The 27,670-nt window shown below is 35.4% G+C and overlaps 1 protein-coding gene across 3 annotated transcripts in view; it reads right to left on the reverse strand.

The window, feature by feature from the left end:
• The window catches only part of LOC150102497 (nuclear valosin-containing protein-like), a 534,631-nt gene that overhangs the window by 15,936 nt on the left and 491,025 nt on the right, over nucleotides 1-27,670 (reverse strand). For all 3 annotated transcript variants that reach the window (XM_090398755.1, XM_090398754.1, XM_090398756.1), the window contains one exon: nucleotides 23,468-23,642. In XM_090398755.1, coding sequence (XP_090254881.1) covers nucleotides 23,468-23,642 — 175 coding nt within the window. The remainder of the gene's footprint in view (nucleotides 1-23,467; nucleotides 23,643-27,670) is intronic.

Here is a 27,670-nt window from a genome sequence, read left to right on the forward strand (position 1 = left end):
GCGGGGTGGTTTAACATGAATTGGTTTTATTTCCCTGATGTTTTCTTTGGGCCATGATGTTACTTTTTTCCGTAATTTTCGGACTTTTTTCTTTTGAGACATCGTAGGGTCTTGATGTATAATTTGATATGTGGAACTGTCACATATGAGATCTTGCATTTTTCTGTTATACTCTTCTTTATTCATGATAACTGTTGCATTTCCTTTATCAGCTTTTGTAATAATAATATTTTTATTATTATATAACTTTTTTAGGGCAGTTATTTGCTTACGTGGCATATTGTTTTTTGGAGGCTTAGCCTTGTTTATAATACTTGCTATATCTAGTCGCACATTATTGGCCATTGCTGGCGGAAGATCGTGGATACCCTGTTCTACTTTCAGCATAATTTCTAGTTTAGGAATTTGTTTGGGCGTGACGGCAAAGTTGTCCTAGACTGAGAGCCTTCTTAGCTTCTTCAGTGAGTGTTTCCGACGATAGGTTTACGGCCATGTGGTCTCGTCGAAGTTGCAGTCGGGACTTCGTAATGTTGGCACTGTTGTAAGAGTTCAAATTTCTTTAGGTGTTTGCTTTTTACTTTTGTGAATTCTTTTTTTGCTGCAACTTCGGAGATGTGCTGTAGGACAGTCCATATTTCAGGATTTAACACATTTATTAGTTCTTGTTGTAGAGCTGTGATAGAGTTGTTTAGCTTACTAAGTTCTATGCGAGTAGCGGTGATTTGTTCTCGAAGAAGCGCTAAACTCGCCTGTCGATAAATACGATGTGCCTTTGCCAATTGCAACTTTTCTTTGAATTTCAGAAAAGATGGAATTATATCTTAATTTAAATTAAGGGGATATTAAATCCCACATTGTTTTAAAACCGAATAAGAAACTCAAAGATTGGAATTAGAGGGTTTTATGCCGACAATAGTAGGCTATAAAGTATCAGTGATCACTAGCGTGAGCTAATGCAAGTGACCCTAGATACTTTATAGCCTACTATAGTCGGCATGAAACTCTCTGATTCCAATCTTTGAGTTTCTTATTCGGTTTTAAAACAATGTGGGATTTAATATCCCCTTAATTTAAATGTTTATATCGCCGAAATGAAGCTTATTAGCTCTTTATATTTAAGTGGAATTATATCGTTTAAGGAAGGCTAACCTCTTCAATTTTCTGGACAATTTCAGTTTCAACTTACCGAACCATCGCGCTTTGTAAACAATATCTTCTCCGTGCAGAATCATCAATCTAACAGATAAGCTTAGGTGTTGATGGTTATTCATGACTTATTTTTCACGGTATTAACAACACCACAAACACTTTTATCAACAAAGATGTTTTATTAACACTTATATTTCGCTGATTTTCAACTCAGCATCATCAGAGCACAACACACATGTAAACGCAACACTGAGTGAGTGAAACAATATAATTGCAGAAGACAAAAGATCTAAAGTCGTATTTTTTGGCGCCCACTCTAACGAGAAAAAACAACAACAAAAAACAGTAGTTATCCAGGAGTTTTTCTTAAGATAACCATCTCCCAAATTTTTGGCAAATTAATGCAACCATATTTGTTAAGGTTGGGAGAATTCTTCAAAGCCATTGCTGACTCAAAAAATAATCTTTCAGATCTATAACGACTCCTAAATAGCACATTCATTTTCCTCCATCTAATCCTGTGTGAAGGAGTGTCCAAAGCTTGGTCTGCCAGTCCCGACTTGTCATAGTAATAGTAGCGAATGTATCTTTCATGTTCTTCCAGGCTGATGTTCACTGATCTTCCTGTTTGCCCATAATAGGCCAAGTCACAGTCACATGGAACTTCATACACTCCTGGGTGTGCTAAAGGGTGAAGTTTATCCTTAGGTGAGCGGATCAGAGTTGCCAGCTTGACATGAGGTTTGAAAGTGGTGCGAAGGCCATGTTTCAACAATACTTTGGCTATCTTTTCTGATGTACCTCTGATATAGGGAATAGAAATGGTCATGATGTATTCTTGTGTATTAGGGGAAGGCAGAGTAATGGGCCTATGTAGTATTTTATCTATTTTGTAGGGATTGTAGCCATTGGCTAAGAACATATGGCGCAGGTATTGGAGTTCAGTGGTCAGAGCTGTATTGTTAGAACAAATGGCTCTGGCTCTGTGTGTAAGTGTTTTTAAAATGCCGTACTGTTGGACTGGAATAAATCCTGGAAAACTCCTGTTTTTTTTTTTGTTTTTTTTTTCTCGTTAGAGGGTGCCAAAAAATTCAATCCATTTCAAAACACTGGTTAAAAATCTAATTCTAAAAGATTCAGACATAATGTTTAGTTTCGATGTCACCTCCTTATTTACCAATGTACCACTTATAGACACTCTTGATTTAATCAAGTCTAAATTTCCCCCAGATATTTTTGAATTATTTCAATTTACCACGAATGCAGGTTACTTTACATGGGGGGGGGGGAATTCTACACACAGATTAATGGTACTGCTATGGGTTCCTCCCTCTCTCCCCCGTTAGCAAATTTTTACATCGAACACTTTGAAAACAAAGTACTTACCACAGCTACATACAAGCCACAAGTGTGGTTATGCTATGTAGATGATGTGTTTGCCATCTGGCCCCATGGAAAAGACACTTTGGATGCTTTTGTCACCTACCTAAACAGCCAACACCCCAAAATTCACTTCACAGTAGAAAAAGAATCAAATAACTGTTTACCATATCTTGACACATTAGTCACCTGCCTTTCAGATGGATCACTATCTTTTTCTATTTACAGAAAGCCTATACACACAGGAAGATACCTATATAAACAATCACATCATCATCCAGTCCAACAGTATGGCATTTTAAAAACACTTACACACAGAGCCAGAGCCATTTGTTCTAACGATACAGCTCTGAACACTGAACTTCAATACCTGTGCCATATACGTTCTTAGCCAACGGCTACAATCCCTACAAAATAAATAAAATACTACATAGGCCCATTACTCTGCCCTCCCCTAATACACAAGAATACAACATGACCATTTCTATTCCCTATATCAGAGGTACATCGGAAAAGATGGCCAAAGTATTGTTGAAACATGGCCTTCGCACCACTTTCAAACCTCATGTCAAGCTGGCAACTCTGATCCGCTCACCTAAGGATAAACTTCACCCTTTAGCACACCCAGGAGTGTATGAAGTTCCGTGTGACTGTGACTTGGCCTATTATGGGCAAACAGGAAGATCAGTGAACATCCGCCTGGAAGAACATGAAAGATACATTCGCTACTATTACTATGGCAAGTCGGGACTGGCAGACCATGCTTTGGACATTCCTTCACACAGGATTAGATGGAGAAAAAACGAATGTGCTATTTAGGAGTCGTTATAGATCTGAAAGATTATTTTTTGAGTCAGCAATGGCTTTGAAGAATTCTCCCAACCTTAACAAATATGATTGCATTAATTTGCCAAAAATTTGGGAGACAGTTATCCTAAGAAAAACTCCTGGATAACTGCTGGTTTTTTTTTTTTTCCTCGTTAGAGGGTGCCAAAAAATAGGACTTTAGGTCTTTTGCAATTATATTGTTTCAATCACTCAGTGTTGCGTTTACATGTGTGTTGTGCTCTGATGATGCTGAGTTGAAAATCAGCGAATTATACGCATTAATAAAACATCTTTGTTGATAAAAGTGTTTGTGGTGTTGTTAATACCGTGAAAAATAAGTCATGAGAGAATCTGTCCTTGGATGAATGGATGAGAGTTGCCTATTTCACACATGGTTTAAATATGGTGTGTAGTTGGTGTTTGTTAAGCACTCCAGATATCTTTTGAGATGTGTCTTTAATGTATGGGAATGTGTTTTGTTGTAGTCTTCTGTGGAAGACAGTGGGGAGAGGGATTTCTGGCAGAGCATTTAGTATTTTGTCTATCTTATGGGATATATAGCCATTTGCCAAGAAGGTGTGATGTAAGTGAGAGAGCAATGTTATTGGAACAAATCGCTCTAGCTCTGTGGGTTAGGGTTTTTAGAATACCATATTGTTGAGATGGATGATGGTTTGTGTAGATATCTTCTTGGATGTGTGGGTTTTCTATAAACTGAGAATGATAAAGAACCATCTGGAAGAAGTGTGATTAGTGTATCTAGGAAGGGCAGACAGTCATTAGCTTCCAGTTCCATTGTAAAGTGGATTTTTTGGCTACTGGCTATTTAAATGCACTGAGAATGTATCCCATGTGTCTGGGCCATGTGGTCAAATAGCAAACATATCATCAACATACCATAGCCAAAGCTCTGGTTTTGAGCATGGCTGTATTGATAGCTAGCTTTTACAAGTGTTCTATGTAGAAGTTGGCTAGGGGGGGGGGGAGCCCATAGCTGTCTCATTTAACTGTTTGTATATTTTCCCTTTATTTTACATGGAAAGGAATATGCTAGATAGAATACCAGTGAAATATCAGTAATAAATTAATAAATAGTTATTTTCTTATCAGTCTGTGTTCTCATCTACGAGATGTGGCTATTAAATAACGAGACTGGTTGCAAAAATGTGGTTTATTATTACAACTGTACAACTTGATTGTTATCCCTTCAACATACTTCTCTATCTATACACAGTTGCATACAAATTTTCCATTGTTGGAAGCAGTGCTGCCGTTTTCTCTTTTACCTCATCCACTGACTGAAAATGGGTGCCCTTCAATGCAGATTTAAACTTTGGAAAAAGGTCATTTGGAAGAAGATTCCATGAGACATGGATTTTCCAGTACGATCCAGAAACAATTGATGTACTGGAGAAATTCCATGTCACCGAGAATGAAAAAAAGCAAGAATGAGCAAGTCAAAACTGAGAGCGATGCTAATAGTTTTTTTATATCAATGGTGTTGTAATGGTTGAATTGGTTCCACCAGGGTCAGACAGTTAACCAACATTATTACCTTTAGGTTCTGGCCTAGCTGAGAGAACGAGTGAGGAAGAAGAGACCCAATCTGTGGAAGAACAATGCTTGGATTCTTTATCAGGACAATGCTCCAGCCCACAGTGCACTGTCTTAAAGCAGTATCTGGCTGATAAGATCCCAGTGTTGGACCACCCATCTTACTTGCCAGACTTAGCTCCACGTGACTTTTACCCTTTTCGAAAGTTGAAATCCGTATTGAAGGGAATCCATTTTCAGTCAGTAGATGAGATAAAGTTGAAAATGGCAGTGCTACTTTAGCATATAATACCTGATGACTTGCAGCACTGCTTCCAACAATGGAAAGTTCGTATGCAACAGTGCATAAACAGAGAAGTGGGAGTATGTTGAAGGGGATAACAATTAAGTTGTACAATTGTAATAATAAACCACATTTTGCAACCAGTCTCATTATTTAATAGCCACACCTTGTATACCGTTAAAATTAATCAACTTGTAAGAGAGCTTGTATTCACAAACCAAAGGATTGTACGGTAGTCTGATGTAGCATATAATAGACAGCTGTTCACATCAAAGTGACAAAGGTGGCTGACACAGTCTAGGGATCAGTGAAGTTCAAAATGCTCCAGTTGCCTTATGGCTTGATAACAGATAGTCCAACCATTGAAAGGTACTCTTTGGCAAAGGTATAGACTTGGGATATATAATCAAGTTTTCATCTAATCAGTGCTCTGTACAATTAAAGCAATTGTACAGGGCACATCTATCATCACCCCCAAGAAGTAAAAGATAGGATTCAAAGCACATTCAATGTTTTATGGTATTTATCTTGCAAGTGATGTATGTGAGGGAAGACACTGAGTTTCTTTTCAAATATGAGGCAAAAGTTGGCTTCTGGTGCAACTGGGATTAAAATTTGTCCCAGTCTAAGTTCTGAGTCAGGATGAAGACCGCATCTGTTGAAAAAATGCACACGAACTCCTTTTGCTGAGAAAATCTGAACCAATTTGAAAGCACCCATTTTGAAAGATGTTCAATGGCTTGCTGCATTTGTCTTTCTATGAGCCTCATATTACATGAATGACAGATCTGTTCACATAGAGGACATTTCTTACACTTGGGAGAATTTGTTCAGTTATATAACTAACCATGATTGCAAAAAAGCATGACACTTAAAACTAACCCTGCAGGACTCTCTCCTCTTGGGTATACAGTCAGGAGCGAATGGTTCCCACTCAGATATGGAGGACTCAGTTGAATAAAAAGTTCTTGAACATGAAATCCTTGTACATGATGGATGCACAGCTGCCAACCCGACAGCAATTGCCAATACGCTTGGGAAGATTTTTGCTAAAACACCAGCATTGTCCCCTTATCCCATTGGTTCCTTGTCCCAAGCAGAAAAACAACAGATTCTCTTTGTGTATGAAGAATGCAACAAAGCATTCAAGATAGAAGAAATGAAAGCCACTTTGCTTAAATGTCACTAATTTCTGTTGGACTAGATAACATTCATTATGAGATGGTAAAAACATCTGTCGCCATCAGCCATGGATAAGCTGCTGCACCTTTTCAATAAAATTTTCTGTGATAATGGATTTCCAGATACTTGGAAAAGGCTATTAGTATTGTCTTTATTAAGCCAGGGAAGGATCCAAAATCCCCAGTAAACTATTGTCCAGTTGGTCTGACCAATGCACGATTCTGGGAAAAAAAAAAAAAAAAAAAAGGGTGGTTAACTCTCATCTTTAATGGTTTCTGTAGAGAAACAACCAATCATCTAGTATGGATGGCAGCATCCATTAGGGATGTTTTACTAAAACATGAGCACTTAGTATCAGTTTTCTTTGATTTGGAAAAAAACATACAGGAGATTTGAAACTGAAAGTGAGCATTTAGTTTTGAGCTGGACAACAATGAGTATCATATTAAAAATTAAAATATGGACATTCTAAAAAAAATCCATGTAGATCAGCTTTTAGAAATGAACTGTAAACTCAAAGATATTGTTCTGACGGAATACAGAGAGAAATGTAGGAATGCTGAGCTATGTGTAAAAGTAGTTAAACCAAAGACACAGGAAGGCTGGTAAGAATATAGAAGATAAATATCATAAAGGTGACAAAATAGAGGCTACTGTAAAAACCTCAGAAACAAGGGAAAATGCACAGTAAAAGGAATGAAAGATATAAAGATACAATTAAAACTAAAGATATTCTGGAAGTCTGGATTAATTATTTACCTTGAAAGACTTAAACAAGGGCAAAAAAAGAAATGACAGAATAGCAGTGGCAAATATTCAAGAAAAATGCACCTGAAATGTTCAAATAGAGAGGTATAAAAAGTTTTACAATGGCTAACTTTACACAATTTCATAGAGCTTGGTTAGCAGGTAAAAATTCTGAATGACTGGGTTAGAGAGCCCATAGTCCTCACCTATCAAAATGAGAAAAAAAGCAATATAAGAATTGCAGCAGAATTTCCCTGCCTGAGTGTTCAAGGTAAGATAAATGCAAGCATACTAGAGTAAATGTTAAGAAAAACTATGTAAGAGAAACTTCAGGAAGAACAAGACGGTTCTGACCAAATAGGATTGTTGGGATCAGACTTTTGCTTTAAGACATAAGAGAAATCAAAGGAATAAAACAAGGGCTTGTATTTAAGTTATAGTTTGATGTAAAATCATGTGCAAGGTAAGGGTGAATGCAATCTCCATTCTTAATTATCATCTACATAAATCACATTATGAAGGCAAGTGCATTAAACCTGTTATCAACTTAGTTCAGGAGATATTCAACTCAGCTTTTTTACTTTATGCAGAATAGATAGATTCATTACAAGTCTTCAGGATTCTTAAATAAACTGAATAACTGCACTGTATAATAACAAGTTTGGCATGAATATCAGAAATAAAAAGACAAACTAAGAAAAGACCACCTGCATACTCAATGGAAAACCTATAGTTCAGTACCATGTGTTGTCTACAAGATATATATAAAATAATTCAGCTATTTTTTATAATTTTAAGCAAAGTTGACAGATTAAACATGAGAATAGGCAACAGAACAGTGGCAGCCCGTACATAAGCACTGTGACACTGCAGCATCCCCAAGGAAAAAAATGAAAAAATTAAATTTTGTTTGTGTTTATAAATAATAACAATGCTTACAATATAAATGCAATACAACATGTTAAAGGTTACAGCTTATGTTTTGACATTGATTGAATAGTTAATAATTGGAATTGTTTGATTAACGCTTTAGATTATGAAACAAATGCACCGTGATCTAACGCCGATATTCATTTGCGCTTGTCATTGCACGTTACATCATTTTTTGGCAGTCCATGGGACTCTAAGAATTCTTCTGAGGATCCACATCTCAAAGGCATTTAGTTTATTTTCACAATATTTTGATATTGTCCAGGTTTCTGCTCCATATAGCAGTGTTGACCATACGTAGCATTTGGACAGCCTAATTCTCTTTTTTATGTGAATTTCCCTTGAGGTCAGAATGTTTTTCATGCTAATGAAGGTTGATCTAGCAATTTCTATTCTTCTTAATATTTCCTTCTCACACTTTCCATTCTCTGTAATTAGTTGACCCAAATATATATAACTCTCTACTTGATCTAAAGTATTTCCTCTGATCTTAATATTTATATCGGGTATTTTCTCTTTTTCTCTTGTTACCAGCATGGTTTTAGTTTTTTTGAAGTTAAAATTAAGTCCATATTTTTCACTTAGCTTTAGCATCTCTTCTAGTAGGTTTTGAAGATCTTTTTTTATTTTCAGCTACCAGTACAGTATCATATGCATATCTTAAATTATTTATATTCCTTCCTCCTTTAAATTCTTCTAATTACTGGATGATATTTTCAGTATAGAGGTTAAACATATAATACAAAAAGAAACATGCTTGAAAATAGACAATACTTTAGCAGTGCCCACATTATTATATGGCATTGAAATTTGGGCAATAAACAAACAAAATAAACAAAGAATAAAAATAAGTGAAATGAGATTTATGAGAAGAACTGAAAAATACACATTATTAGATCAAAAAAGGAACGAAGACATTTTAAAAGAACTAAAAACATAATCAATAGAAGAAAAACTAAACAATTATAAACAAAAATGGATTGAACATATAAATCTCAAAAAAGGATATTGGATGGATAATGAGACCAGAAAAGACCAATATGGTCTATACTCATCATCATAGTGTTATGATGATGATGAGTTAAACAATATAGCAGAAAGAACACAGTCTTGTCTGACACCCTTCTTTACTGGGAATTTCTCCGAGATTTCTCCTGATATTTTTATTGAGGCAGTTTGCTCCCAATATAGATTTATCAGTAATCTGGTATCTTTACCACTATTACTAAATTTCTGATGCATTTGATTAGTTGTTCATGTTGCATATTGTCAAAGGCCTTTGTGTAGTCAATAAATCGTAAGTAGACTTCTTTCTGCTTCTCCAGATATCTTTCTATAATAACTCTAATGTTGAAGAGTCCTTCTCTAGTTCCTTTATTTTCCTGAAAACCAGATTGTGTTTCATTAATTTCCATTTTGATTTTATATTTATTTCTTTCTAGGATTATATATAACATAACTTTTGCTATCTGAATGATCAGACTGATTGCTCTGTACTCTTCAAATTTGATTGTCTTCGATTTTTTAGGTATTGGCAGGAACGTTGAGTACTTAAAATCTTTTGGCAGGTGTCCAGTTTCGTATATTTTGTTACATATGTCAGTCAGTGATCTTATAGCCTTATCATAAAGCCTTTAGATATTCTGCCATAATTCCATCCATTCCTGGATGGAATTGTGATCCATATAGATAATGAATAACAGAGGGGATAACGTACATCTTTGTCTGACACCAGATTTAACATTAAACCATCTTCCTGTACTTCCTTCAATTCTAACTGCTGACTTACAACTCAAATAAAGACTAAGTATTGCTTGATATAATGCCCCATTGACACCATATAACTGTAGTGTATTGAATAGCATTTCTCTTGGCACCTTGTCATATGCCTTTTCCAGATCTACAAAACTTAAATACAGATCTCTGTTATATTTCCATGATTTATCAACTATTTTCCATAAAGTGAAAATCTGGTCCTGACAGCCTCTCATGCCATCTCTATTTTGCCTGAATCCAGCTTGTTCTTCAACAAGCTTCCCTTCCACAATCCTTCTCAACTGTTTCTCAAGTATACTTGCATAGATCTTACCAGGAACACTCAATAGTGAAATACCTCTGCAATTTTCACATTGTTTTATTTCCCTTTTTATATATGGGTACTATGAGAGCTCTACTCCAATCATTTGGAATTTGTCTCTCCACCCAGGCCCTCTGTAAGATTTTTTATATCTGCATACTTGAGCATTTCTGGTCAAATATCACCTACTCCTGCTGCCTCTCCACATTTCAGGCTTTTGATGGTTTTTTCTACTTCAAGTATGAATATGTATTCCTGATTGCATGCCTGATGAGTGTTTTTTACCACTGTGCTGTCAACTTTATCATCTCTAATTCCATTCATAGCACTCTTTCCTCCATTTCTGAGTTTCTTCAACAACTTCCAGAATATCTTATCACTTCTTGATATTTATTTTCTATGTCCCTACCAAAGTCTTCCCATGACTTTTGCTTAGCTAGTTTTACACAGTGTTTAGCTTTCTTACATTTGTCACTGCATTGTCTAAGAGCACAAGCTGACTTATTTGCCAGGAACTTTTGATATGCTTTCTTCTTTTCCTTCACTGCCTCTTTAACTTCCAGTGTCTGTCATTGAGTTCTAATTTTTCTATCCTTGAAGACAACCTCACCACATGCCTTTCTGGCTGAATCATCAATGTTTTCTTCAGGATTTGCCACTGAATCTCCAAGATTTGGTTACTGTTCTCGAACTCTTTCATTTTTTCTTAAATAATGTTTGTGTATTAATTAATGTTTGTGTATGATATTCGGCTAGAAATGCTGAAGTATGGTGGTATAAAGGTCTTACAGAGGCTGCACTGCATAGTTTAGAAAGTCTGGACAGAGGGACGAATTCCCGATGATTGGGGTAGAGCTCTCACAGTGCCCGTATATAAAAAAAGGAAATAAAACTGAATGTGAGAATTACAGAGGTATTTCCCTACTAAGTGTTCTGGCAAGATCTATGCAAGTATACTTGAGAAACGATTGAGAAGAATTGTGGAAGAAAAGCTGAGTGAAGAACAAGCTGGATTCAGGCAAAATAGAGGCTGTCAGGATCAGATTTTCACTTTACGACAAATAGTCGAGAAAGCATGGGAATATAACAAAGATCTGCATGTAAGTTTTGTTGATTTGGAAAAGGCATATGACAAGGTACCAAGAGAGAAGCTATTCAATACACTACAGTTATATGGTGTCAATGGGGCATTATATCAAGCAATACTTAGTCTTTATTTGAGTTGTAAGTCAGCAGTTGGAATTGAAGGAAGTACAGGAAGATGGTTTAATGTTAAATCTGGTGTGAGACAAGGATGTACATTATCCCCTCTGTTATTCATTATCTATATGGATCACATTATGAAGGAAAGTGGTATTAAGCATGATATCAAAATTGGAGATGTTAATGTCAGCTCTTTGCTTTATGCGGATGATGTTATACTTCTAAATAAATCCGCTACAAGTCTGCAAGATTCTTTGACTAAATTGAATATGTTGTAATAGATATGGTATGAAGGTCAGTAATAAAAAGACAAAGACAAGGAAAATAGGCAGAATCATTGAAAATGTCAGCTGTGTTATGAATGGAGAACTTGTGGAACAGGTAAAACATTTCAGCTACTTAGGCACGATTTTTAGTGAAGATGGTAAATTCAATATAGAAATAGACAACAGAATCAGCAAAGCTGGTATGGTGGGAAGTCAATTGAATAAATTCATATGGAATAAGAGAGAAATTAGTCGGAACACTAAATTAGCTGTATACAAGACTGTGTTCAAACCAATTTTAATTTATGGATCTGAGAGCTGGGTCAGAAGTAAAACACTTGACCAAAGACTAGAAACCACAGATATGAGAGTCCTGAGAAAGATTAGAGGCGTGTACAGATGGCATCAATGGCAATATCATATTAAAAACGAGGATATTAGGAAAGAACTTGACATTGTCAGCATCCAGGAATGGGTTAGCAGAGCTAATCTCAGGTGGTATGGTCACTTAAATAGAATGGGAGAGGAAAGATTAGCAAAACAAGTGTTCTCTGCCAGGTTGGCAGGAAAACGACCCAAAGGAAGACCAAGATATAGGTGGATTGATACGGTACAAAGTGCCTTAGAAGATAGAAATATAAGATCTGATAATGTTGGGGTCTTGACAAGTAACAGACTGATTTGGAGGAAAATTGTAGATAGGAAGTTAGTAATGATGTAATTTTTTCATGTAGTACTATCATATCCTGTACACCCCTTGAGGGTACATGGCAGGAATTTGATGATGGCCAAAAGGTTAAGTGCACAGAATATGTGCCATCCATATTCTTGGGATTTTTAGACCACCATTATTGTTAAGATTAGTGTGATCGATAAGAATTTCACAGGCCTCCTTAAATTTATGCTCATACCATTTTGGTGTGATGTAAACAACAGGTGCCTTTCCAGTCAGTTCTATGTAGAGTATTCAGGGCATGATCAGAAAGGCCAGATTTACCATAGATTTTATTAAATTTAATGTGTCCTTTATGTTCCTATTTTCAGATAGGAATTGTGCATCATGTTTCATCTATATAGGGCAAATGATAAGTGCAATAAATACAGTATACTCCAGGATGGGCCAGTGGAGGAAATGGATCCTTGGATGAGTTGAATAAATTCTTTAATTTTGCAGAAAGTTTAAAGGTAGCATTAAGGTTGTATTTCTGTAATAGTCTGTTTATTTTATCTGATATACCTTTAATGTGTGGAAAATGGCTACAGTTTTATTGTAATTGTAATTTTAAGTGGAGTCTTGTGAAGAATTTTGTTGATAGTATTTTGGCTGTAGCCATTTTTCAAGAAGGTATTGCTCAGCGGCAGCTCATGGCCGCTTGAAAAAAATTTTAAAAAAAATTAAACATGAAAAAATATTGTTTATTATTGATAAAATTATACAGTTTGGTATAATTCAAAATTACTTAAAAATAAAATATATTCTTCTTGTTTTGTTTCATGTAAAAATATTGTTTATTATCGATAAGCATATATTATTATACATGTTTATCGATTAAATTAAAATTATAGTTTAGTATAATTCAAAATTACTTAAAAATAAAATCCATTCCTTTAATTGTAATTAAAGGAATGGATTTACAATTTTTGGACATTACAATTAAATCCTTTAATTGAAATGTCCAAATATTTAAAGAGATGAAGTAAACATGATAAGCACTACGAACATCCTACTACTGGCGCAAGCTGCATATAAACAATAGTGGAACTGCACGATGGACAGTGCTGCATTACTCTAATAGCTCGCATCTCACTATGACATGCATACACTTGCACGCAGAGCAATATGACACTGTGGTAAACACAGTGCTGTTAGCATCCTTTGCCCTCCTAAGTGCTACAAGATGGATTTTTATTATTTTTTATACAAAATAAGAGAATTGTATAGGATTGTTGATGATAAAATTAAATATTACAAGCAAATATAAATAAATTAATAAATATATGTATATATCGAGAAAAATTGGGGGTGCCGTAGTTCCGCCGTCCCTATGCACGAGCTGCCCTTGGTATTGCTGATAACTTTTAATTCATGTTTAAGTACTTGTTCACTGGAGAAAATCTTCAAAGCCCTGTTTTTAGTGTGTTAATGACACCTAGTTTTTGTGTTGGGTGGTGGTGGTAAGAGTTTATGTGTATGTATTAGCCTGACGTGTAGCATTACGATAAACAGTAAAAAAATACTGCTGAAAGGGAAACATGTGACAAGTCTATCTAGAAAGGGAAGTGAGTTCTGTCTTTCAATTTCAATTGTATGCGTTTGTGACATTTATTTAGGTGGCTGAAGAAAGTGAATGCCTGGTACCCATGGAACAAGATAACAAAAACATCGTCAGTGTATCTAAGTCAGACTTGGTTTCAAGTAAAGGAATCTAGAGCACTAGAGCACATTGCTCAAAAGCTTCATATAAAATTTAGAATGGGGGGGGAAGATAACAATGAGTCCATAGCTGTGCCTTCTTTTTGTAGTATACTTCAGAAATGTATACTCCAGATGATGACCTTAATATGAAGGTCGAAAAGTCAGGAAATTTAAGTAATTATTCCTAACATGGTTGTAGTCTCCAGAATTTTACTGAAATGAATGCTGATCACTGTGGAACACTAAAGGAAAGGACTGTAGATGTCATCAGCACTAAATTTTTGAAGCAAGATTAAGTAATAAATTTTCTAACACTTTGTGTGGTAGAGGGTTACTAGCTGGCACTCCCATATACACAAAGCAAATTTGTGTTATATTCTCATTTTGTTTTTGTTCTTCTAGATTGGTTCCCCAATAAAATGACTGCCCCAATTAACTGGAATCCACTATACATATGCCCATACATGGAAGTGTATATAAAAGTGTTCAGCTGGTATGCAAATGAATGGGGTAGTGATTCAGAAAAACAAAGAATCTAAATTGTAAACATATAAATCTCGATGGCATCTTCATATATAATTGAAAATTGGCTTTGAAAGATGTCTATGCAATTGATACTAACATTATTACTTTATCATTACTCTATGCTTAACACAGGAAGAAAAAAAAACTCTTTTATAACACACAATAGCAAACAAATGAATCTGAACAAGCTGAATTTTCATCAAGTTTTTATTACAGTTCACAATAATTCTACTTTTGGTTTCGGTTTACTATTTTCAGTTTTGGTTCACTATTTGGTTGAGTGCTGCGTGTTTTAACTTTTAACTGACTCTATGATATTTATTAATAGTATTGTGCAATTTTAATAGTGTAAACAAGCTGACATTCATAGTGTTTTCTTCATTTTGTTTAAAATGGATATGAGGGGGTACCAAAAATAACCAGAATCAAAACTCGGTCTGCATGCATTTTCTAGTTATGGATGATCATTAGACATTGTGAGTGTATAGTTTTCTGCATCAGCCTGGCAAGTGGCTTCTTCCTGTGTGATTGTTGTTCTGGTTGCTTTTTTTTTTAATGGTGCTTACAAGCAAGTTTGGTGATTTTGTGATTGCTGACCAAAAGGAACAGACTGTATGCATGAAATTTTGTTTTCTTTTAGGTAAAACTATTGTTAGGCTTTGGCAAGTCTTCAAGGACGACACTTCAGGTAAAACACAGGTCTACAAGTGGTTTTCCTGTTTCAAAAATGGGGAAATCAGTTGAAGACCAACCATGATCTGGCTAGGTAACTCTCCTGACATTAACCCGACAGAAAATTTGTGGGCCATAATGAAAAAGAGATCTGGAAAATTAAATTGTGATACACAGGATAACTTAATACAATCCATTATAAAAGTATGATTTTGAGATGCAGAAATAGGAAAAATGTGTTCTATGTTGGTAGAGTCCATGCTTAAGTGAATTAATGAATTTATTAGGAACAGAGGAGCACATATAAATTATTACGTAAAGTTGAAGTTTAATTTTTGTACTTATTTTCTTGCAAAATTAAAATTTTTCTTTAAAATGTGGGTTCGGATTAATTTGTTTGCTACAGTATATATATATATATATATATTATCAATTGTTGTTGTCGAGTCCATTGAAGAGCTTCTAGATATGATAGTGAAACTGTACAACTGCTTTGGCAATCTGTTGGATTTTGGAGTAGAGTTATTGTCAATTTTCTGTAGAGCAGCAGCAATTGCTGGTCAAGAAATTTGGAAAAATGGAAAAACAAGAGTTTTGTTTTTCCATTTTTTAATGCTTCAAGTGCAGATTTAGAGTTGCTGTAAATGGTTATTCCTTCTGTAATGTTTATTACTGGATTAGAGATATGGAACTTGAGAGCTGTTTGTATGGCTGTTAATTCACAAGTGAAGTTTGAAGCTATTTTGCCAGCTGTGGTTTTGATTTGCATTTTCATGAAGAGCATCTGTTCTGATATTATTAATTAAGATAACAAATGCATTCTATAAAAAGTACTATAAAGTTAATTATGATTATCAAGATATGCATTCATGAGTTACAGTCATTTGATTAAATCGTGATTATTTGTATTCACAAATGGTTTTTTCAAAGTGTGTGTGGCTCATTCGTATGGTTTCTGATTTATAATGTTTTTTGAGGATGCTATGTGTAAATAGGAATGAACTGCAGCATCACTGAAATTTGGAATTTGATTACATACGGATAGATAAACAGGTAGGTCAATTTTGATTGTGTTTTAAATAAAAGAGAGAGAGAAAGAGAATAGTGCCGATATTGTCATAACAGTATAAATCATGGAGAGAACAGCGATAGAGATGAATTTATGTGACTCGGACAACTCCTAGATATCAACTGGCTCAGCCAGATCCAACTTTATGCAAAATTCTCTCCTTCTGATGCAAAAGAAGACACCTCAGATAACTGCATCAACCAAAAACTGGCAGCTGTTTTCAGATCCATCTGCCAACTGCAATCCAGAAGAGACCTCAACAGTCTCCAACATGCCTCAAGAGCAAGATCCATACCATGAAGAATTCCAAGGAACAAAGAAGAAAAGAAGAACAATTTCCTCCTACTCCAGATATCTCCAACCCAATTAAGACCAACAGCAACACAAATTACTAAAGAACATTTGCACAAAAGAACACTGGATGGCTGTAGCTACATCTGTCAAATGCCATAAAATTGCTTTCACAAAAGCCACAAATACAGACAAAGGAATATGTATTTTATTGGAAACAGTTACCAGGAGCTTAGCAAATTCCTCAACAACAATAACCTGCCACATCATACATTTGCTCTTAAAAGCAAAATAAAATCTCAAAGTCATACTCAGAGGAGTCACAGAGTCAAGTTCCACAGAAGAAATCACCACTGATCTCCTAATCAGAGGCTTCAAACCAATTAAACTCAGCCATATGCATAAGGCAAGCAAACAAAGATTCTAGTCTTAGATGAAATCAGCAAAGACCAGCAAACTATATATACAACCTCCAAACAGTCTGTGACCTAATTATAAAAACAAAATCTGTGAAATATAAATCAACAACTACACAGCTGAAAAGTGAATTACTGCTTCATGAAATGCAGATACAAACATGCAACTGCCTCCTGCAAAAAACCAAGAATACAAAACAGTGAAATTTGTCAGCTGAGGGGGTCCTAAATCCCACTAACTAGAGGTCAGTTCCATTTTCTACTCAATCAGAGTTCTCAACTTTTGTGAAATCTGAATCACTCAGAAAAAAAATCCACTATTGGAGGCAAGTGCAATCCATAAAGCCACAACCCCTTCAGAACCTCCAACAATAAAAAAACAGAAGTCAAAGACCCCAAAACAAGATGAACGTAACTTAATGTGCAGTGCTGAAATAATCTTAATAAAGTAACACCACATTATGGCAATAATCATTGGAGAAATGCTGACAGACTTAAGATGAACCAACTGCATGCAGGAAGCTAATGAAACCATTCTGAAACACATCCAAACAATGCTCTCTGTGCTTCTCAACTAATTCCAACAGCAGACCACCTCACTACAGATTATCAGCTAGAACAGAAACAGCTTGGACAAAATATTCGAACTGTAGTGAGCTTCATTGATAAGGATGATGTTCACTTGATTCCTTATTGGGAATCAAGTGGACATCATCCTTATCAATGAAGCTCATCTCTGCCCAGCCAACAAACCCAGAATCAGGAACTACATCCCCTACCACAAGGAGAGAGAGACCAGATGCCAAGGGCAGGGGCACTGTCACATTTGTCAGAAGAGGTATAATTCATAATTAAGTCGCTGCTTCCCTAATCAAAATTAATTCTTCCTTAATCCTCAAAACATAGCAGTGATCAGTCCAACAGAACCTACTCACTATGGCAGCACAGGCTGTTTTGATGTACTAGATAGCAATACTACAGAATGTAGCACACAACTACCAAATACAAGCAGTCCATGACCTCAGTTTGGACCACAACCCCATTACACTTCAGCTGGGCACTGCATACAACACTATGACTATCAACTAGAACTAACTTCCTGTTCTCCAAGAAAACCTCAGCCCAGTCCTGTGCATAACTAATTGAAGAAAAAGAAAATGCAGTAAGATCTTAGCAACTCAGGCACTAATGATACTGACAGAAGTTAGTATCATCACCACCATTATCACACATGCATCCCCAAAACTGGTTTCCAAAAGAAATAAAACAACTCATCCAGGAGAAAAACCAACTAAGATGCTGGTACCACAAAATCACATCTCAGACTAACCATCAAGCATTCAATAGAGTTACAAATCAGGTTCACTATGTGCAAAATGACTACTGCAACACCTAAATACCCAAGACCAATCCCTATGGAAAACAATGCAAGTGCTTTGCACCAGCTGCAGAACCGCCCCCCCCTCCCACTGACCAGTGGAGAATGAGGAATTGCCTACAATGATGGCAAGAAAGCCATAACCTAGATAGCCTAGAAAGGCAATGTAGCCAAAAGTACAATCATGCAGATCTAAATTTTATAGGATAGATACACAGCTGTGTGTACATAAAAATCAGAAATGCCAACTGTCAAAACCAGAGCCAAGATTCACAAAATCATCAAGAAACTAAATACCAAAAAAGCACCAGGACAAGATGACATCTCTAACAAGTTACTCAAATCCCTTCCCATAAAGGCATCATGCATCTGGCAGCCATTCTAAATGCAATACTATGATTTAATCACTTCCCTTCATGATAGATGTTACAGATGTTTTCCTAATTCCAAAGCAGGGAGGGAATGCAATTTCCACAAAATTACTGCCCCATCACCCTACTTTCCTGCATAAGCAAAGTCGCCAAATGTGCAATCCTCTTGTGACTAAAATAAGCAGCAAACAACACCCGAATCATCTCAGATCACAGAACACGTGAATTAAGAATTCAAATGATGACAACACTATGGTGCAATTTTCTTGGACGTAGCCAAAACATTTGACAAGATCTAGCACCGTGGTCTAATTCATAAACTATTTCAAGCAAAATTCCCAATATTCCTCATCCTACTCATCAAATCCTATCTCAACAACTGCAAATTTAGGATAAAAATAAACAAAATCAGATTCACAGAATGCAGAATCATGGCAGGAGTCCTCCACCAAGGCACCCTGCTATTCTCCAAATACGTGGCCAATCTTCCTAAAATGCTGCTAACCATCACCGCTCTCTAAGCCAATGATACAATCATTAAATCCAGGTCACTATGTCTGGAACTAGTCATCAAGAAACTCCAAATCGCAGAAGGCAAACTAGAAAAGTGATTTGGCAGGCAATGAATCTCCAACAATCTGGAAAAAAAAGCTCCGCAGTCCTCTTCACAGGAGTCCTCCACCAAGGCACCCTGCTATTCTCCAAATACGTGGCCAATCTTCCTAAAATGCTGCTAACCATCACCACTCTCTAAGCCATTGATACAATCATTAAATCCAGGTCACTATGTCTGGAACTAGTCATCAAGAAACTCCAAATCGCAGAAGGCAAACTAGAAAAGTGATTTGGCAGGCAACGAATCTCCAACAATCTGGAAAAAAAAGCTCCGCAGTCCTCTTCACTAGATGACAAGCAAATCTAACAGAAGTGGTACATATGTTCTGAAAACCCATGCCCTGGCAAATCTCTGCCAAATATCTAGGAGTACAACCAGATAAAGGCCTGCACTTCAGGATGCACCACCATGAAAGGAATAGTTATCTAAACATAAACAACAAGATCCTGCGCTATAAAACAGTGATAAGACCTCTCCTAACTTACATCTTACTAGCTTTGGGATATACCACAGAAAAGAATATCAAGATGCTATAAACAACATAAAACAAATGCTTGAGGATAGCACTAAACACTTCTTAGTTTGTCAGGAACCACCAGTTGCACCATGATGCAAAGACATGATCCTTCCTAAAATCTAAAGCCAAAAATTTCTTTACAACTACTGATAACCATCCCAACCAACAAATCCATCAAGATGCCAACTTCAGCCCCCCCCCTCCAGAAATTTCTTTACAACTTCTCAAAATACAGAAAACTGAAATCCATTCTAGCAGATGGAACACCAGCAACTGTTAAAAACTCACAAGGAAATTGGCTAAGCACCCACTCCCCAACCACTAATACAGATGAAGGGATTAGAAGTCAAGGACTCAGTTCATCCACCAACAAAGTTAATATTAACTAACTAAAATACCAACATTAGTGAAGTGGAGATTAAAATTCGATGTGGACATAAGTAACACTGTATAAGGATTTGGCATATTTGGTAAAGCTCTCAAAATTCTTGATTTAATTAAAAGAGAGTTTACTTGTAGGAAGAAGAAAGTTGTGAGGCTCTTATATAAATCTGTCATCAAGGTAATATTGAATTATAACTTACAACTTTGCTCAACCAGATAATCAAACATGGTTAATAAGAACATGGAGGGACTGTACCATGATGGTTACTGCAATCAGTTGATTGGCTGCAATTTGTTGAATTTATCAAATGGGAGATGTAACTGAAGTTTATAAGTTGGTTTATAGAATAAAACCTTAGAAGGGTGGATAGATATCCATTCTTTATCCAACAGGCTGTGAGTCAGAATTCCACTGAGACATGGATGTTTGTGTCTTTGGGTGGCAAAGGAATTTCAACACTTGGTGTGAGACTACTCTGCTTAGTGAATGAACAGCAGCCAGAAATCCTTTAGAGCAAGATTTCTGGATTAGTTAACCTTTGCCCATCTATGGTACTAATGTACTATATAAAGGTTTGCAATCTTACATGGAATATACACTAAACTTGCCAAGACATATTTTTTTTAATCCTTATCTAAGTGTAAGCAAACAAAGTTTGTACATGAAGTATCTTCTTGACTAAGCTACTTGTATATAGAGGCTAATGACTTCACATTAATTGGCTTAGTATCTCATAATATAACACACATATCTTTTTGGGCATGTATAATGCTATGTATTATGGGAAGGACCACTATCCAAAATGGTTTTGTACCTTTATTGAGGTCGCATCAGTGGGAATCAGACCCCAAAGAGATACCAAACCTGAAGAAATGCAGAAGTCATATATTTATCATGTAGTAGGGAAAAGGTATATCAACTTATTATTAAAATACTCTGGATTACAAATTTTTTTCTACAATTAATGTGCAGTCATTAGCTTCTACATATAAGTACCCTGGCAGTGAAAATACTTTGCACACAAACTTTGTTTGCTTGCTTACACTTGAATAAAGGATTAAACAAGAATATAATTTCTTGGCAAGTTTAATTTAAATGACAATTAAGTGAAAAACCTTTCTACAACCTTGCATGGGCAGGATTCATAAATAACATGACAGATAATGAGAATCTACATACTTAGCTCTACTAAACTCTACAAGAGAGCATAACAAAAATTTAATAAAGGAGGGATGGTTCATTCAAGTAATTATTGGAGCAGGTTAGGGTAACTGTTATGGACAGATCAATTAAAATTAAATGATCTATATGTATATATGATGATGATTACATTCTGTATTGATAAAACAATTTATTACTGCAGAAAATTGAGAGGGTGGGGGGAGGGAGGGAGAAAGTTAAGCTGAAAGTGTGAACGTACATAATTTCTGTATGTGTGGGATGGTAAATCTGGTGTCACACATCAGTTTGGCCTTGATGGTGATTATTCATTATATGGTCAACTTACTGTTTGATTCTCTCTATCCCCTTTCTTCCCCAGCACCAAATTAATTGGTCTCACAATGCTGGGTAGGTAGCAGTTAGTTAAAGTCAGCTTTCATTATACCAAAACTTGTAAGGACTAAAGAAATCTTTGCTATTACATAAGATTTGCTACAGTGAATTTCCTTTAACAGAGCACAGTGCATTGGCTAGGGATTTGTTATAGTGAGCAATTTCCCTCTAACAAATCCCAGAAAGTAAGAAATGGTAATTTGTGGACTTCATGTTGTTGTCATATAAGATAAATTTGTCTTCTAGTAGACAAAAATAATATCATTGTGGATGTTCAAAAGAAGATGCTTTGAGTAATACAGTCCTAGATCAACTGGGACCTCAGTGTCTGAAGAGGAAAAGAACAGCTGAAGAGGAAAAGCAATTAATCTTAAATTTCAAAATTAATCATCAAATAACTAGTTCAGATACTAGTGCCTTGTGTTTTCTTGTGTATCCTATTAATATTGACTGCCAACTATGAGATAAATCGTAGTTGGGTGTCTACATCAGGATGCCAACTACAAGTTATCTTATATTGTATTTTTCATATGAGATATTAGTATACTAGTTGCACATTCCCCGCTCATGCGAGACTTAAATCTTTCAACTGATAATATAATCACATAAGCTCCGAAAACTTTTCTTTTACTAAAAAATGTTTATAATTAACTGACAACATGATTTTAACAACCTCTTGACAGTGGCAGCAAGTTTGCACATTAGGCCAATGGCAGTCAACATAGTAATGTATAAAAAAAAAAAATTCTTATTCTCGAGCTTCTGAGATAGACTTCAGTAGTTATGTTAAAATTCGGAAGATTAGATTACATAATTCTAAAATAAAACATCATCAGTTTCACACATTTCTATTAGTTTCATACACTTTTGTACACTTGTTCAAGAGAGTTTGTTAGATGTCAGTTAAATGTGACAAGAGACCATTATCATATCAAAACAAGAATGGAATCAACAATTGGAAACTGGTTTAACATGGATGATGACATTTGTACTAGATGGAGTTATCAGGTTTCAAAACATAATGCGCAAGATATCTAAGGTCCACGTGTTGTGTGAGATTCTTGATGAATGAACCAGGCCTTTGTGTAATAGAATGCCTTGGTTTTTGTTGCCCTGAGCAGGTGTGCATAGCACTTCTGTGTTTTCTGACATATTAACATTGACCTTCAGATTTGTATTTTCCTTTTGATTCTGCATCATTAACATGTTCTGACATACAAATCTCTCCAAATTGTCCTGTTTGTCCTACATAGCATATGCTGCATGAACAACGGATTTTATAGACTGCTATTTTTTTTTTTTTTTAAAGAATTGATGAGGTAGTATAGAGGACAAACATTTTAAGATCTTACATTATGAAATAAAAGCAACTTTTATGTTATGTTGAAGCATTTCAGAAATTGCCAGTTATATGCTAGATATAACAGACTAGATAAAAATAGAGCTGGAACTCGCAAAAATTTCTAATTTCTTTAATATGAACTTTTTTATTTTATGGCAATATTTAATATGTTAAAGAAGTTATAAACCATTTAATAACAATCAAATAACAGGATTTTTATTAGATGATTATTTAGTCATGCAAAAGTACTGTAAATTATTAAAATACTTTACACTACAAAATATAAAATATTGAGACTTAAATCTTAAAAACCTACTTTAGGAGAAACAGATGGCTTTACTTTCAGAAAAGCTATCTCAAAATGTTTATTTCTCACTATAATTGGCTGTTTATCCAAGTTTTCATCTTCTTTTTGTAAATTGGAATTTGTTAATGATTCTCTTAGTGCTGCAACAGAAGCTTCTCTAACCAAAGCTGCTAAATCTGCTCCCCTGAAAGAGTAACAACAAAATGAAGTTATAAGATTGGAAGAAAGAAGACCCAATTTTCAGTATGCTTGTTACATTTGCCTCACATTTATCTGACATCAATGCACCTATTACTTTCTCAGGCTGTGCATTCCTCTCATTTATACTCTCCGCACAGAATGAAAAGCTACTTTTTATTACCACATTTACAAAGGATGAAAATCCTTGTTTTCCTTTTTGTTTATCATTCTGCAGTCAGTAGTGGTGTGACAACTAGATTTTTTTCTTGGAGAGTGGTGAATGAGTGGAATTGGTTGCCAGAGCCAGTTGTAAATTCTTTGTCTGTTAATGGGATGAAGGAGAGGTATGATAGATTGTGTGGATAGATTGGGTCTCCTGGGATGAGTCTTTGGAATCCACAGAGGTGCCCGTATAGTAGTAATAATAATAATAATAATATTATTATTATTATAAAATGTGAGCAAGTTACTCAAACATGACCTTCCCTTAATAACTCATGCTGTTCATTGCAATGTATATGTTATGGACTAAATTATTAATATAGGCATTATTTATAATGCCTGGCCATTATGAATAATGACAAACAAAATAGGGCACTGTAATAAATTTCATGTTGTTTATCATAATTTATCAAACTGATGGGTCAATATGAATACTGCTATCATCTGGTTGGGCAAAGTGAAAATAATGATATTTATTTGGGTAATGGCCGAGCAGCCTTCCATCCACTTTTTTCATTAAGAAATAACTGACAAAATATTTCACTTTTAGTATACTGTACCAAAAATGACTTTCTGGAAGCTTCCTTTAAGTTGATTTTTATGTTTTATCAAAAGCGTTAATCATCTGGGCTAATTGTTACCAGGGTTGTTTGGATAATCAATGCTTTACTGTAATAAGATTAAACTTTTCTGACATTTCAGAAACAAATTATTTTTTTAATATGACCCAAATAAATAATTCTTAATGAAAAGATTAATTTTTTCTTGAAAATCAAGCTGCCCTCAATATTTATCAGACTGCTTGGCCATGATCCAAATATCATTATTTTCACTTTGCCCGATCAGATGATAGCAGTATTCATATTGACCCAGCAGTGTGATAAATTATGATAAACAACATGAAGTTTATTATTGTGCCTGAGTTTGTTTGTCGTTATTCATAATGGCCGGACATTATAAATAATGCCCGTATTAATCATTCAGTCCATAGCATATATATTCTCTGTCAACCCATTTCTATATGTAAGCTCTTATCACATTCTTTTTTATTATTTTATATTATTATTTATCAGCATTCCCAAAATCTTCACCACCTCCACCAACTCCAAGATATTAGCAGGTGTATAGTTAGCAACATCACTCTGAGCACACAGTTCTTAAGCAACGGAATTATCATACATTCTTTTCACTCCCGTAAAACCAGGTCAAAGGCACAGCCAGTTCAGCTGAACACTCTTTTATCATGTGTGCTGATATTCTGTCAGATCCTAATGCCAAATTCTTATTCACTTTATGCAATAATTCTAGTACTTTTTCCATATACACCTGAGTTTCTTCATTTAGTGTAGAGGCAGCACTGAGCTTCATGTTGTATAAACCTAGTTGACCGTTTTAACAAAATGGGCACTCATTACTTGAACTGTCACCTATATACCATCTGTATTCAGTTGAGTTAGTCATTCAGATTCATTCTTTCTTTAAGCTACAAAGCTTAAAGATGGAATTCTCTTGGGTTGTCCTTAGCTTGTAGGACCAGTTTCTTTTCATATTCAGATTTAGCTTTCAGTAATTATATATGTTATGGGTCAAGTAACTAAAAGGTATTCATAATGCCCAGCCATTATAAATAATGACTAAAATGGTCATGTAGCCTGATAAATATTGATTAATTTATTAAATTGACCAGAAATTATGAATAAAGCTACATTCCCTTTGGGCAATTTGATTTTAAAAAAAAACCTTCTAACCTAAATTATGATAATCTCTCTTGTAATATTTTTATATTTCATACTTAATTCTTCTTTTCCCATGCAGTTTCTGCTGCTATGGACCTTTGTGTAATATCTGAAATATTTCTTTGTGAACATAATATTATATCAAATACACTCAACTTATGTCCATTCGAGTGACGTCTGATTGAGATGCATCCGTGATCCCATAAGAAAATAAATAACATTTTCAACTATACTTTCGAACAACACACAACCGAATGTAAAGTAAAAAGGTTTCTATTTAGCAACAATGCATCATGCGCAGTGGCAACAGCGATTCAGCAGCAATCTCCCTTGACAGGTGGCACGTGTCTTCAATGGCCCCGGTGTTGATTTTGTGTTTGAGAAATAGGCTATTTGTGTATCTATCGTTAAATATTTCACCATATTCTGTGCGACATGGGCCCCTACATGTCCAAACAAAAAAACCTAGTGAAGAATCACAAAAAAGAGGTGAGTAATTGATCTTGAAATGAAGTTGAAAGTTATAAAGCAACATGAAGCTGGTATTCCCATCAGTGTGATTGCAAATGACTTCGGATGGTCTCATTATACAGTGATGACCAATTTGAAAAATAAGGAAAAAATTATAGATGAGAGGATCTGTTTCCATTAAATCGACAAATAGTGATGAAGTAATGACAAGGTCCTATCATTGAAAGTTTATTTTTCACTTGGTTAGACTATCATAAATTTAGTTTAATCCTTTATCCAAGTGCAAACAAACAAAGTTTGCGCCTGAAAGTATCTTCAGGACTGGGGTAAGGTGGTACAACACCAGGCAACTCGTTGCAAAGGGTGGAGCAAGCTAACAACACTCCTATCTCAGTATCTCCACCTTTGCAACGAGTTTCCCGGTGTTGTACCACCTTACCCCAGTCCTGAAGATACTTTCAGGTGCAAACTTTGATCAAAAAACTCAAAGATTTTTCCGATCTTTGAGTTTCTTATTCGGTTTTAAAACAATGTGGGATTTAATATCCCCTTAATTTAAATAACGTTTTACATCACTGAAATGAAGCCTATTGGCTCTTTATTTTAATTAAAAGGATTAAACTAAATTTATTATAGTCTAACCAAGTGAAAAATAAACTTTCAACCAAGTGAAAAATAAACTTTCTCTAAATCCAGAGCAATTTAATAAAAAGGTGGCAAACCGTTTGGCAACTCCTATAGGTAGAGATGACCTTGCTAATGCTTCTGCCCAGTATCTCCATTTGGGCCTGGCTCCCACTGAAGAGACCTCAATAAAGGTCGAAACTAGTCTGGGTAGTGGCCCTTCCCTTAATGCATAACATTATACATATCCGCAAGGAGATGTGTTTTGCATTATGGGAGATACTGAGATAGGAGTGTTGTTATCTTGCTCCACCTTTGCAACGAGTTGCCCGGTGTTGTACCACCTTACCCCAGTCCTGAAGATACTTTCAGGTGCAAACTTTGTTTGCTCACACTTGGATAAAGGATGAAACTAAATTTATTAAGGTCCTATCAGTGATATGAAAAAGCTACTTGCATCATGAATAGAGGACCTGAACCAAAAGAGCATGCCCCCTTAGCACTATGACCATAACCGCTAAGGCACTAAGGCTCTTCAACATGTTGAAGGAGAAAGCAAGACCTGATTACGACTATGAATTCAATGCTTCTTCTAGTTGGTCCATGAGATTTTAAGTAGCGTTTTGCGTGGTATAATGTGAGAATGTATGGTGAATCTGCAAGTGTTGATGAGAGGGCTGCCAAGGAGTTTGTGGAGAAAGTGGATAAAATTATCACGGAGGAAAATTATTTGGCACAGCAAATATTTAATATCGATGAGAACTCCTTGTTTTGGTAAAAAATGCTCGAGCAGACATTTATCCACAAAATGCTAAAATCTATGCCTGGTTTCAAAGCTCTTAAAGACCATATTACGATTATATTATGGGGGTAATGAGGCTGGATATTAACTGAAACCATTTGTGATATGGCACAGTGAGAATCTATAAGCCTTCAAAAACATTAGGAAGCATACTGTTCCAGTTCATTATCGGAGCAA

Source organism: Typopeltis vanoorti, chromosome 10, assembly GCF_054136105.1.
Source record: "Typopeltis vanoorti isolate ZY-2024b chromosome 10, IOZ_Tvanoo_1.0, whole genome shotgun sequence".
In the NCBI taxonomy this organism is placed as follows: Eukaryota; Metazoa; Arthropoda; class Arachnida; order Uropygi; family Thelyphonidae; genus Typopeltis; species Typopeltis vanoorti.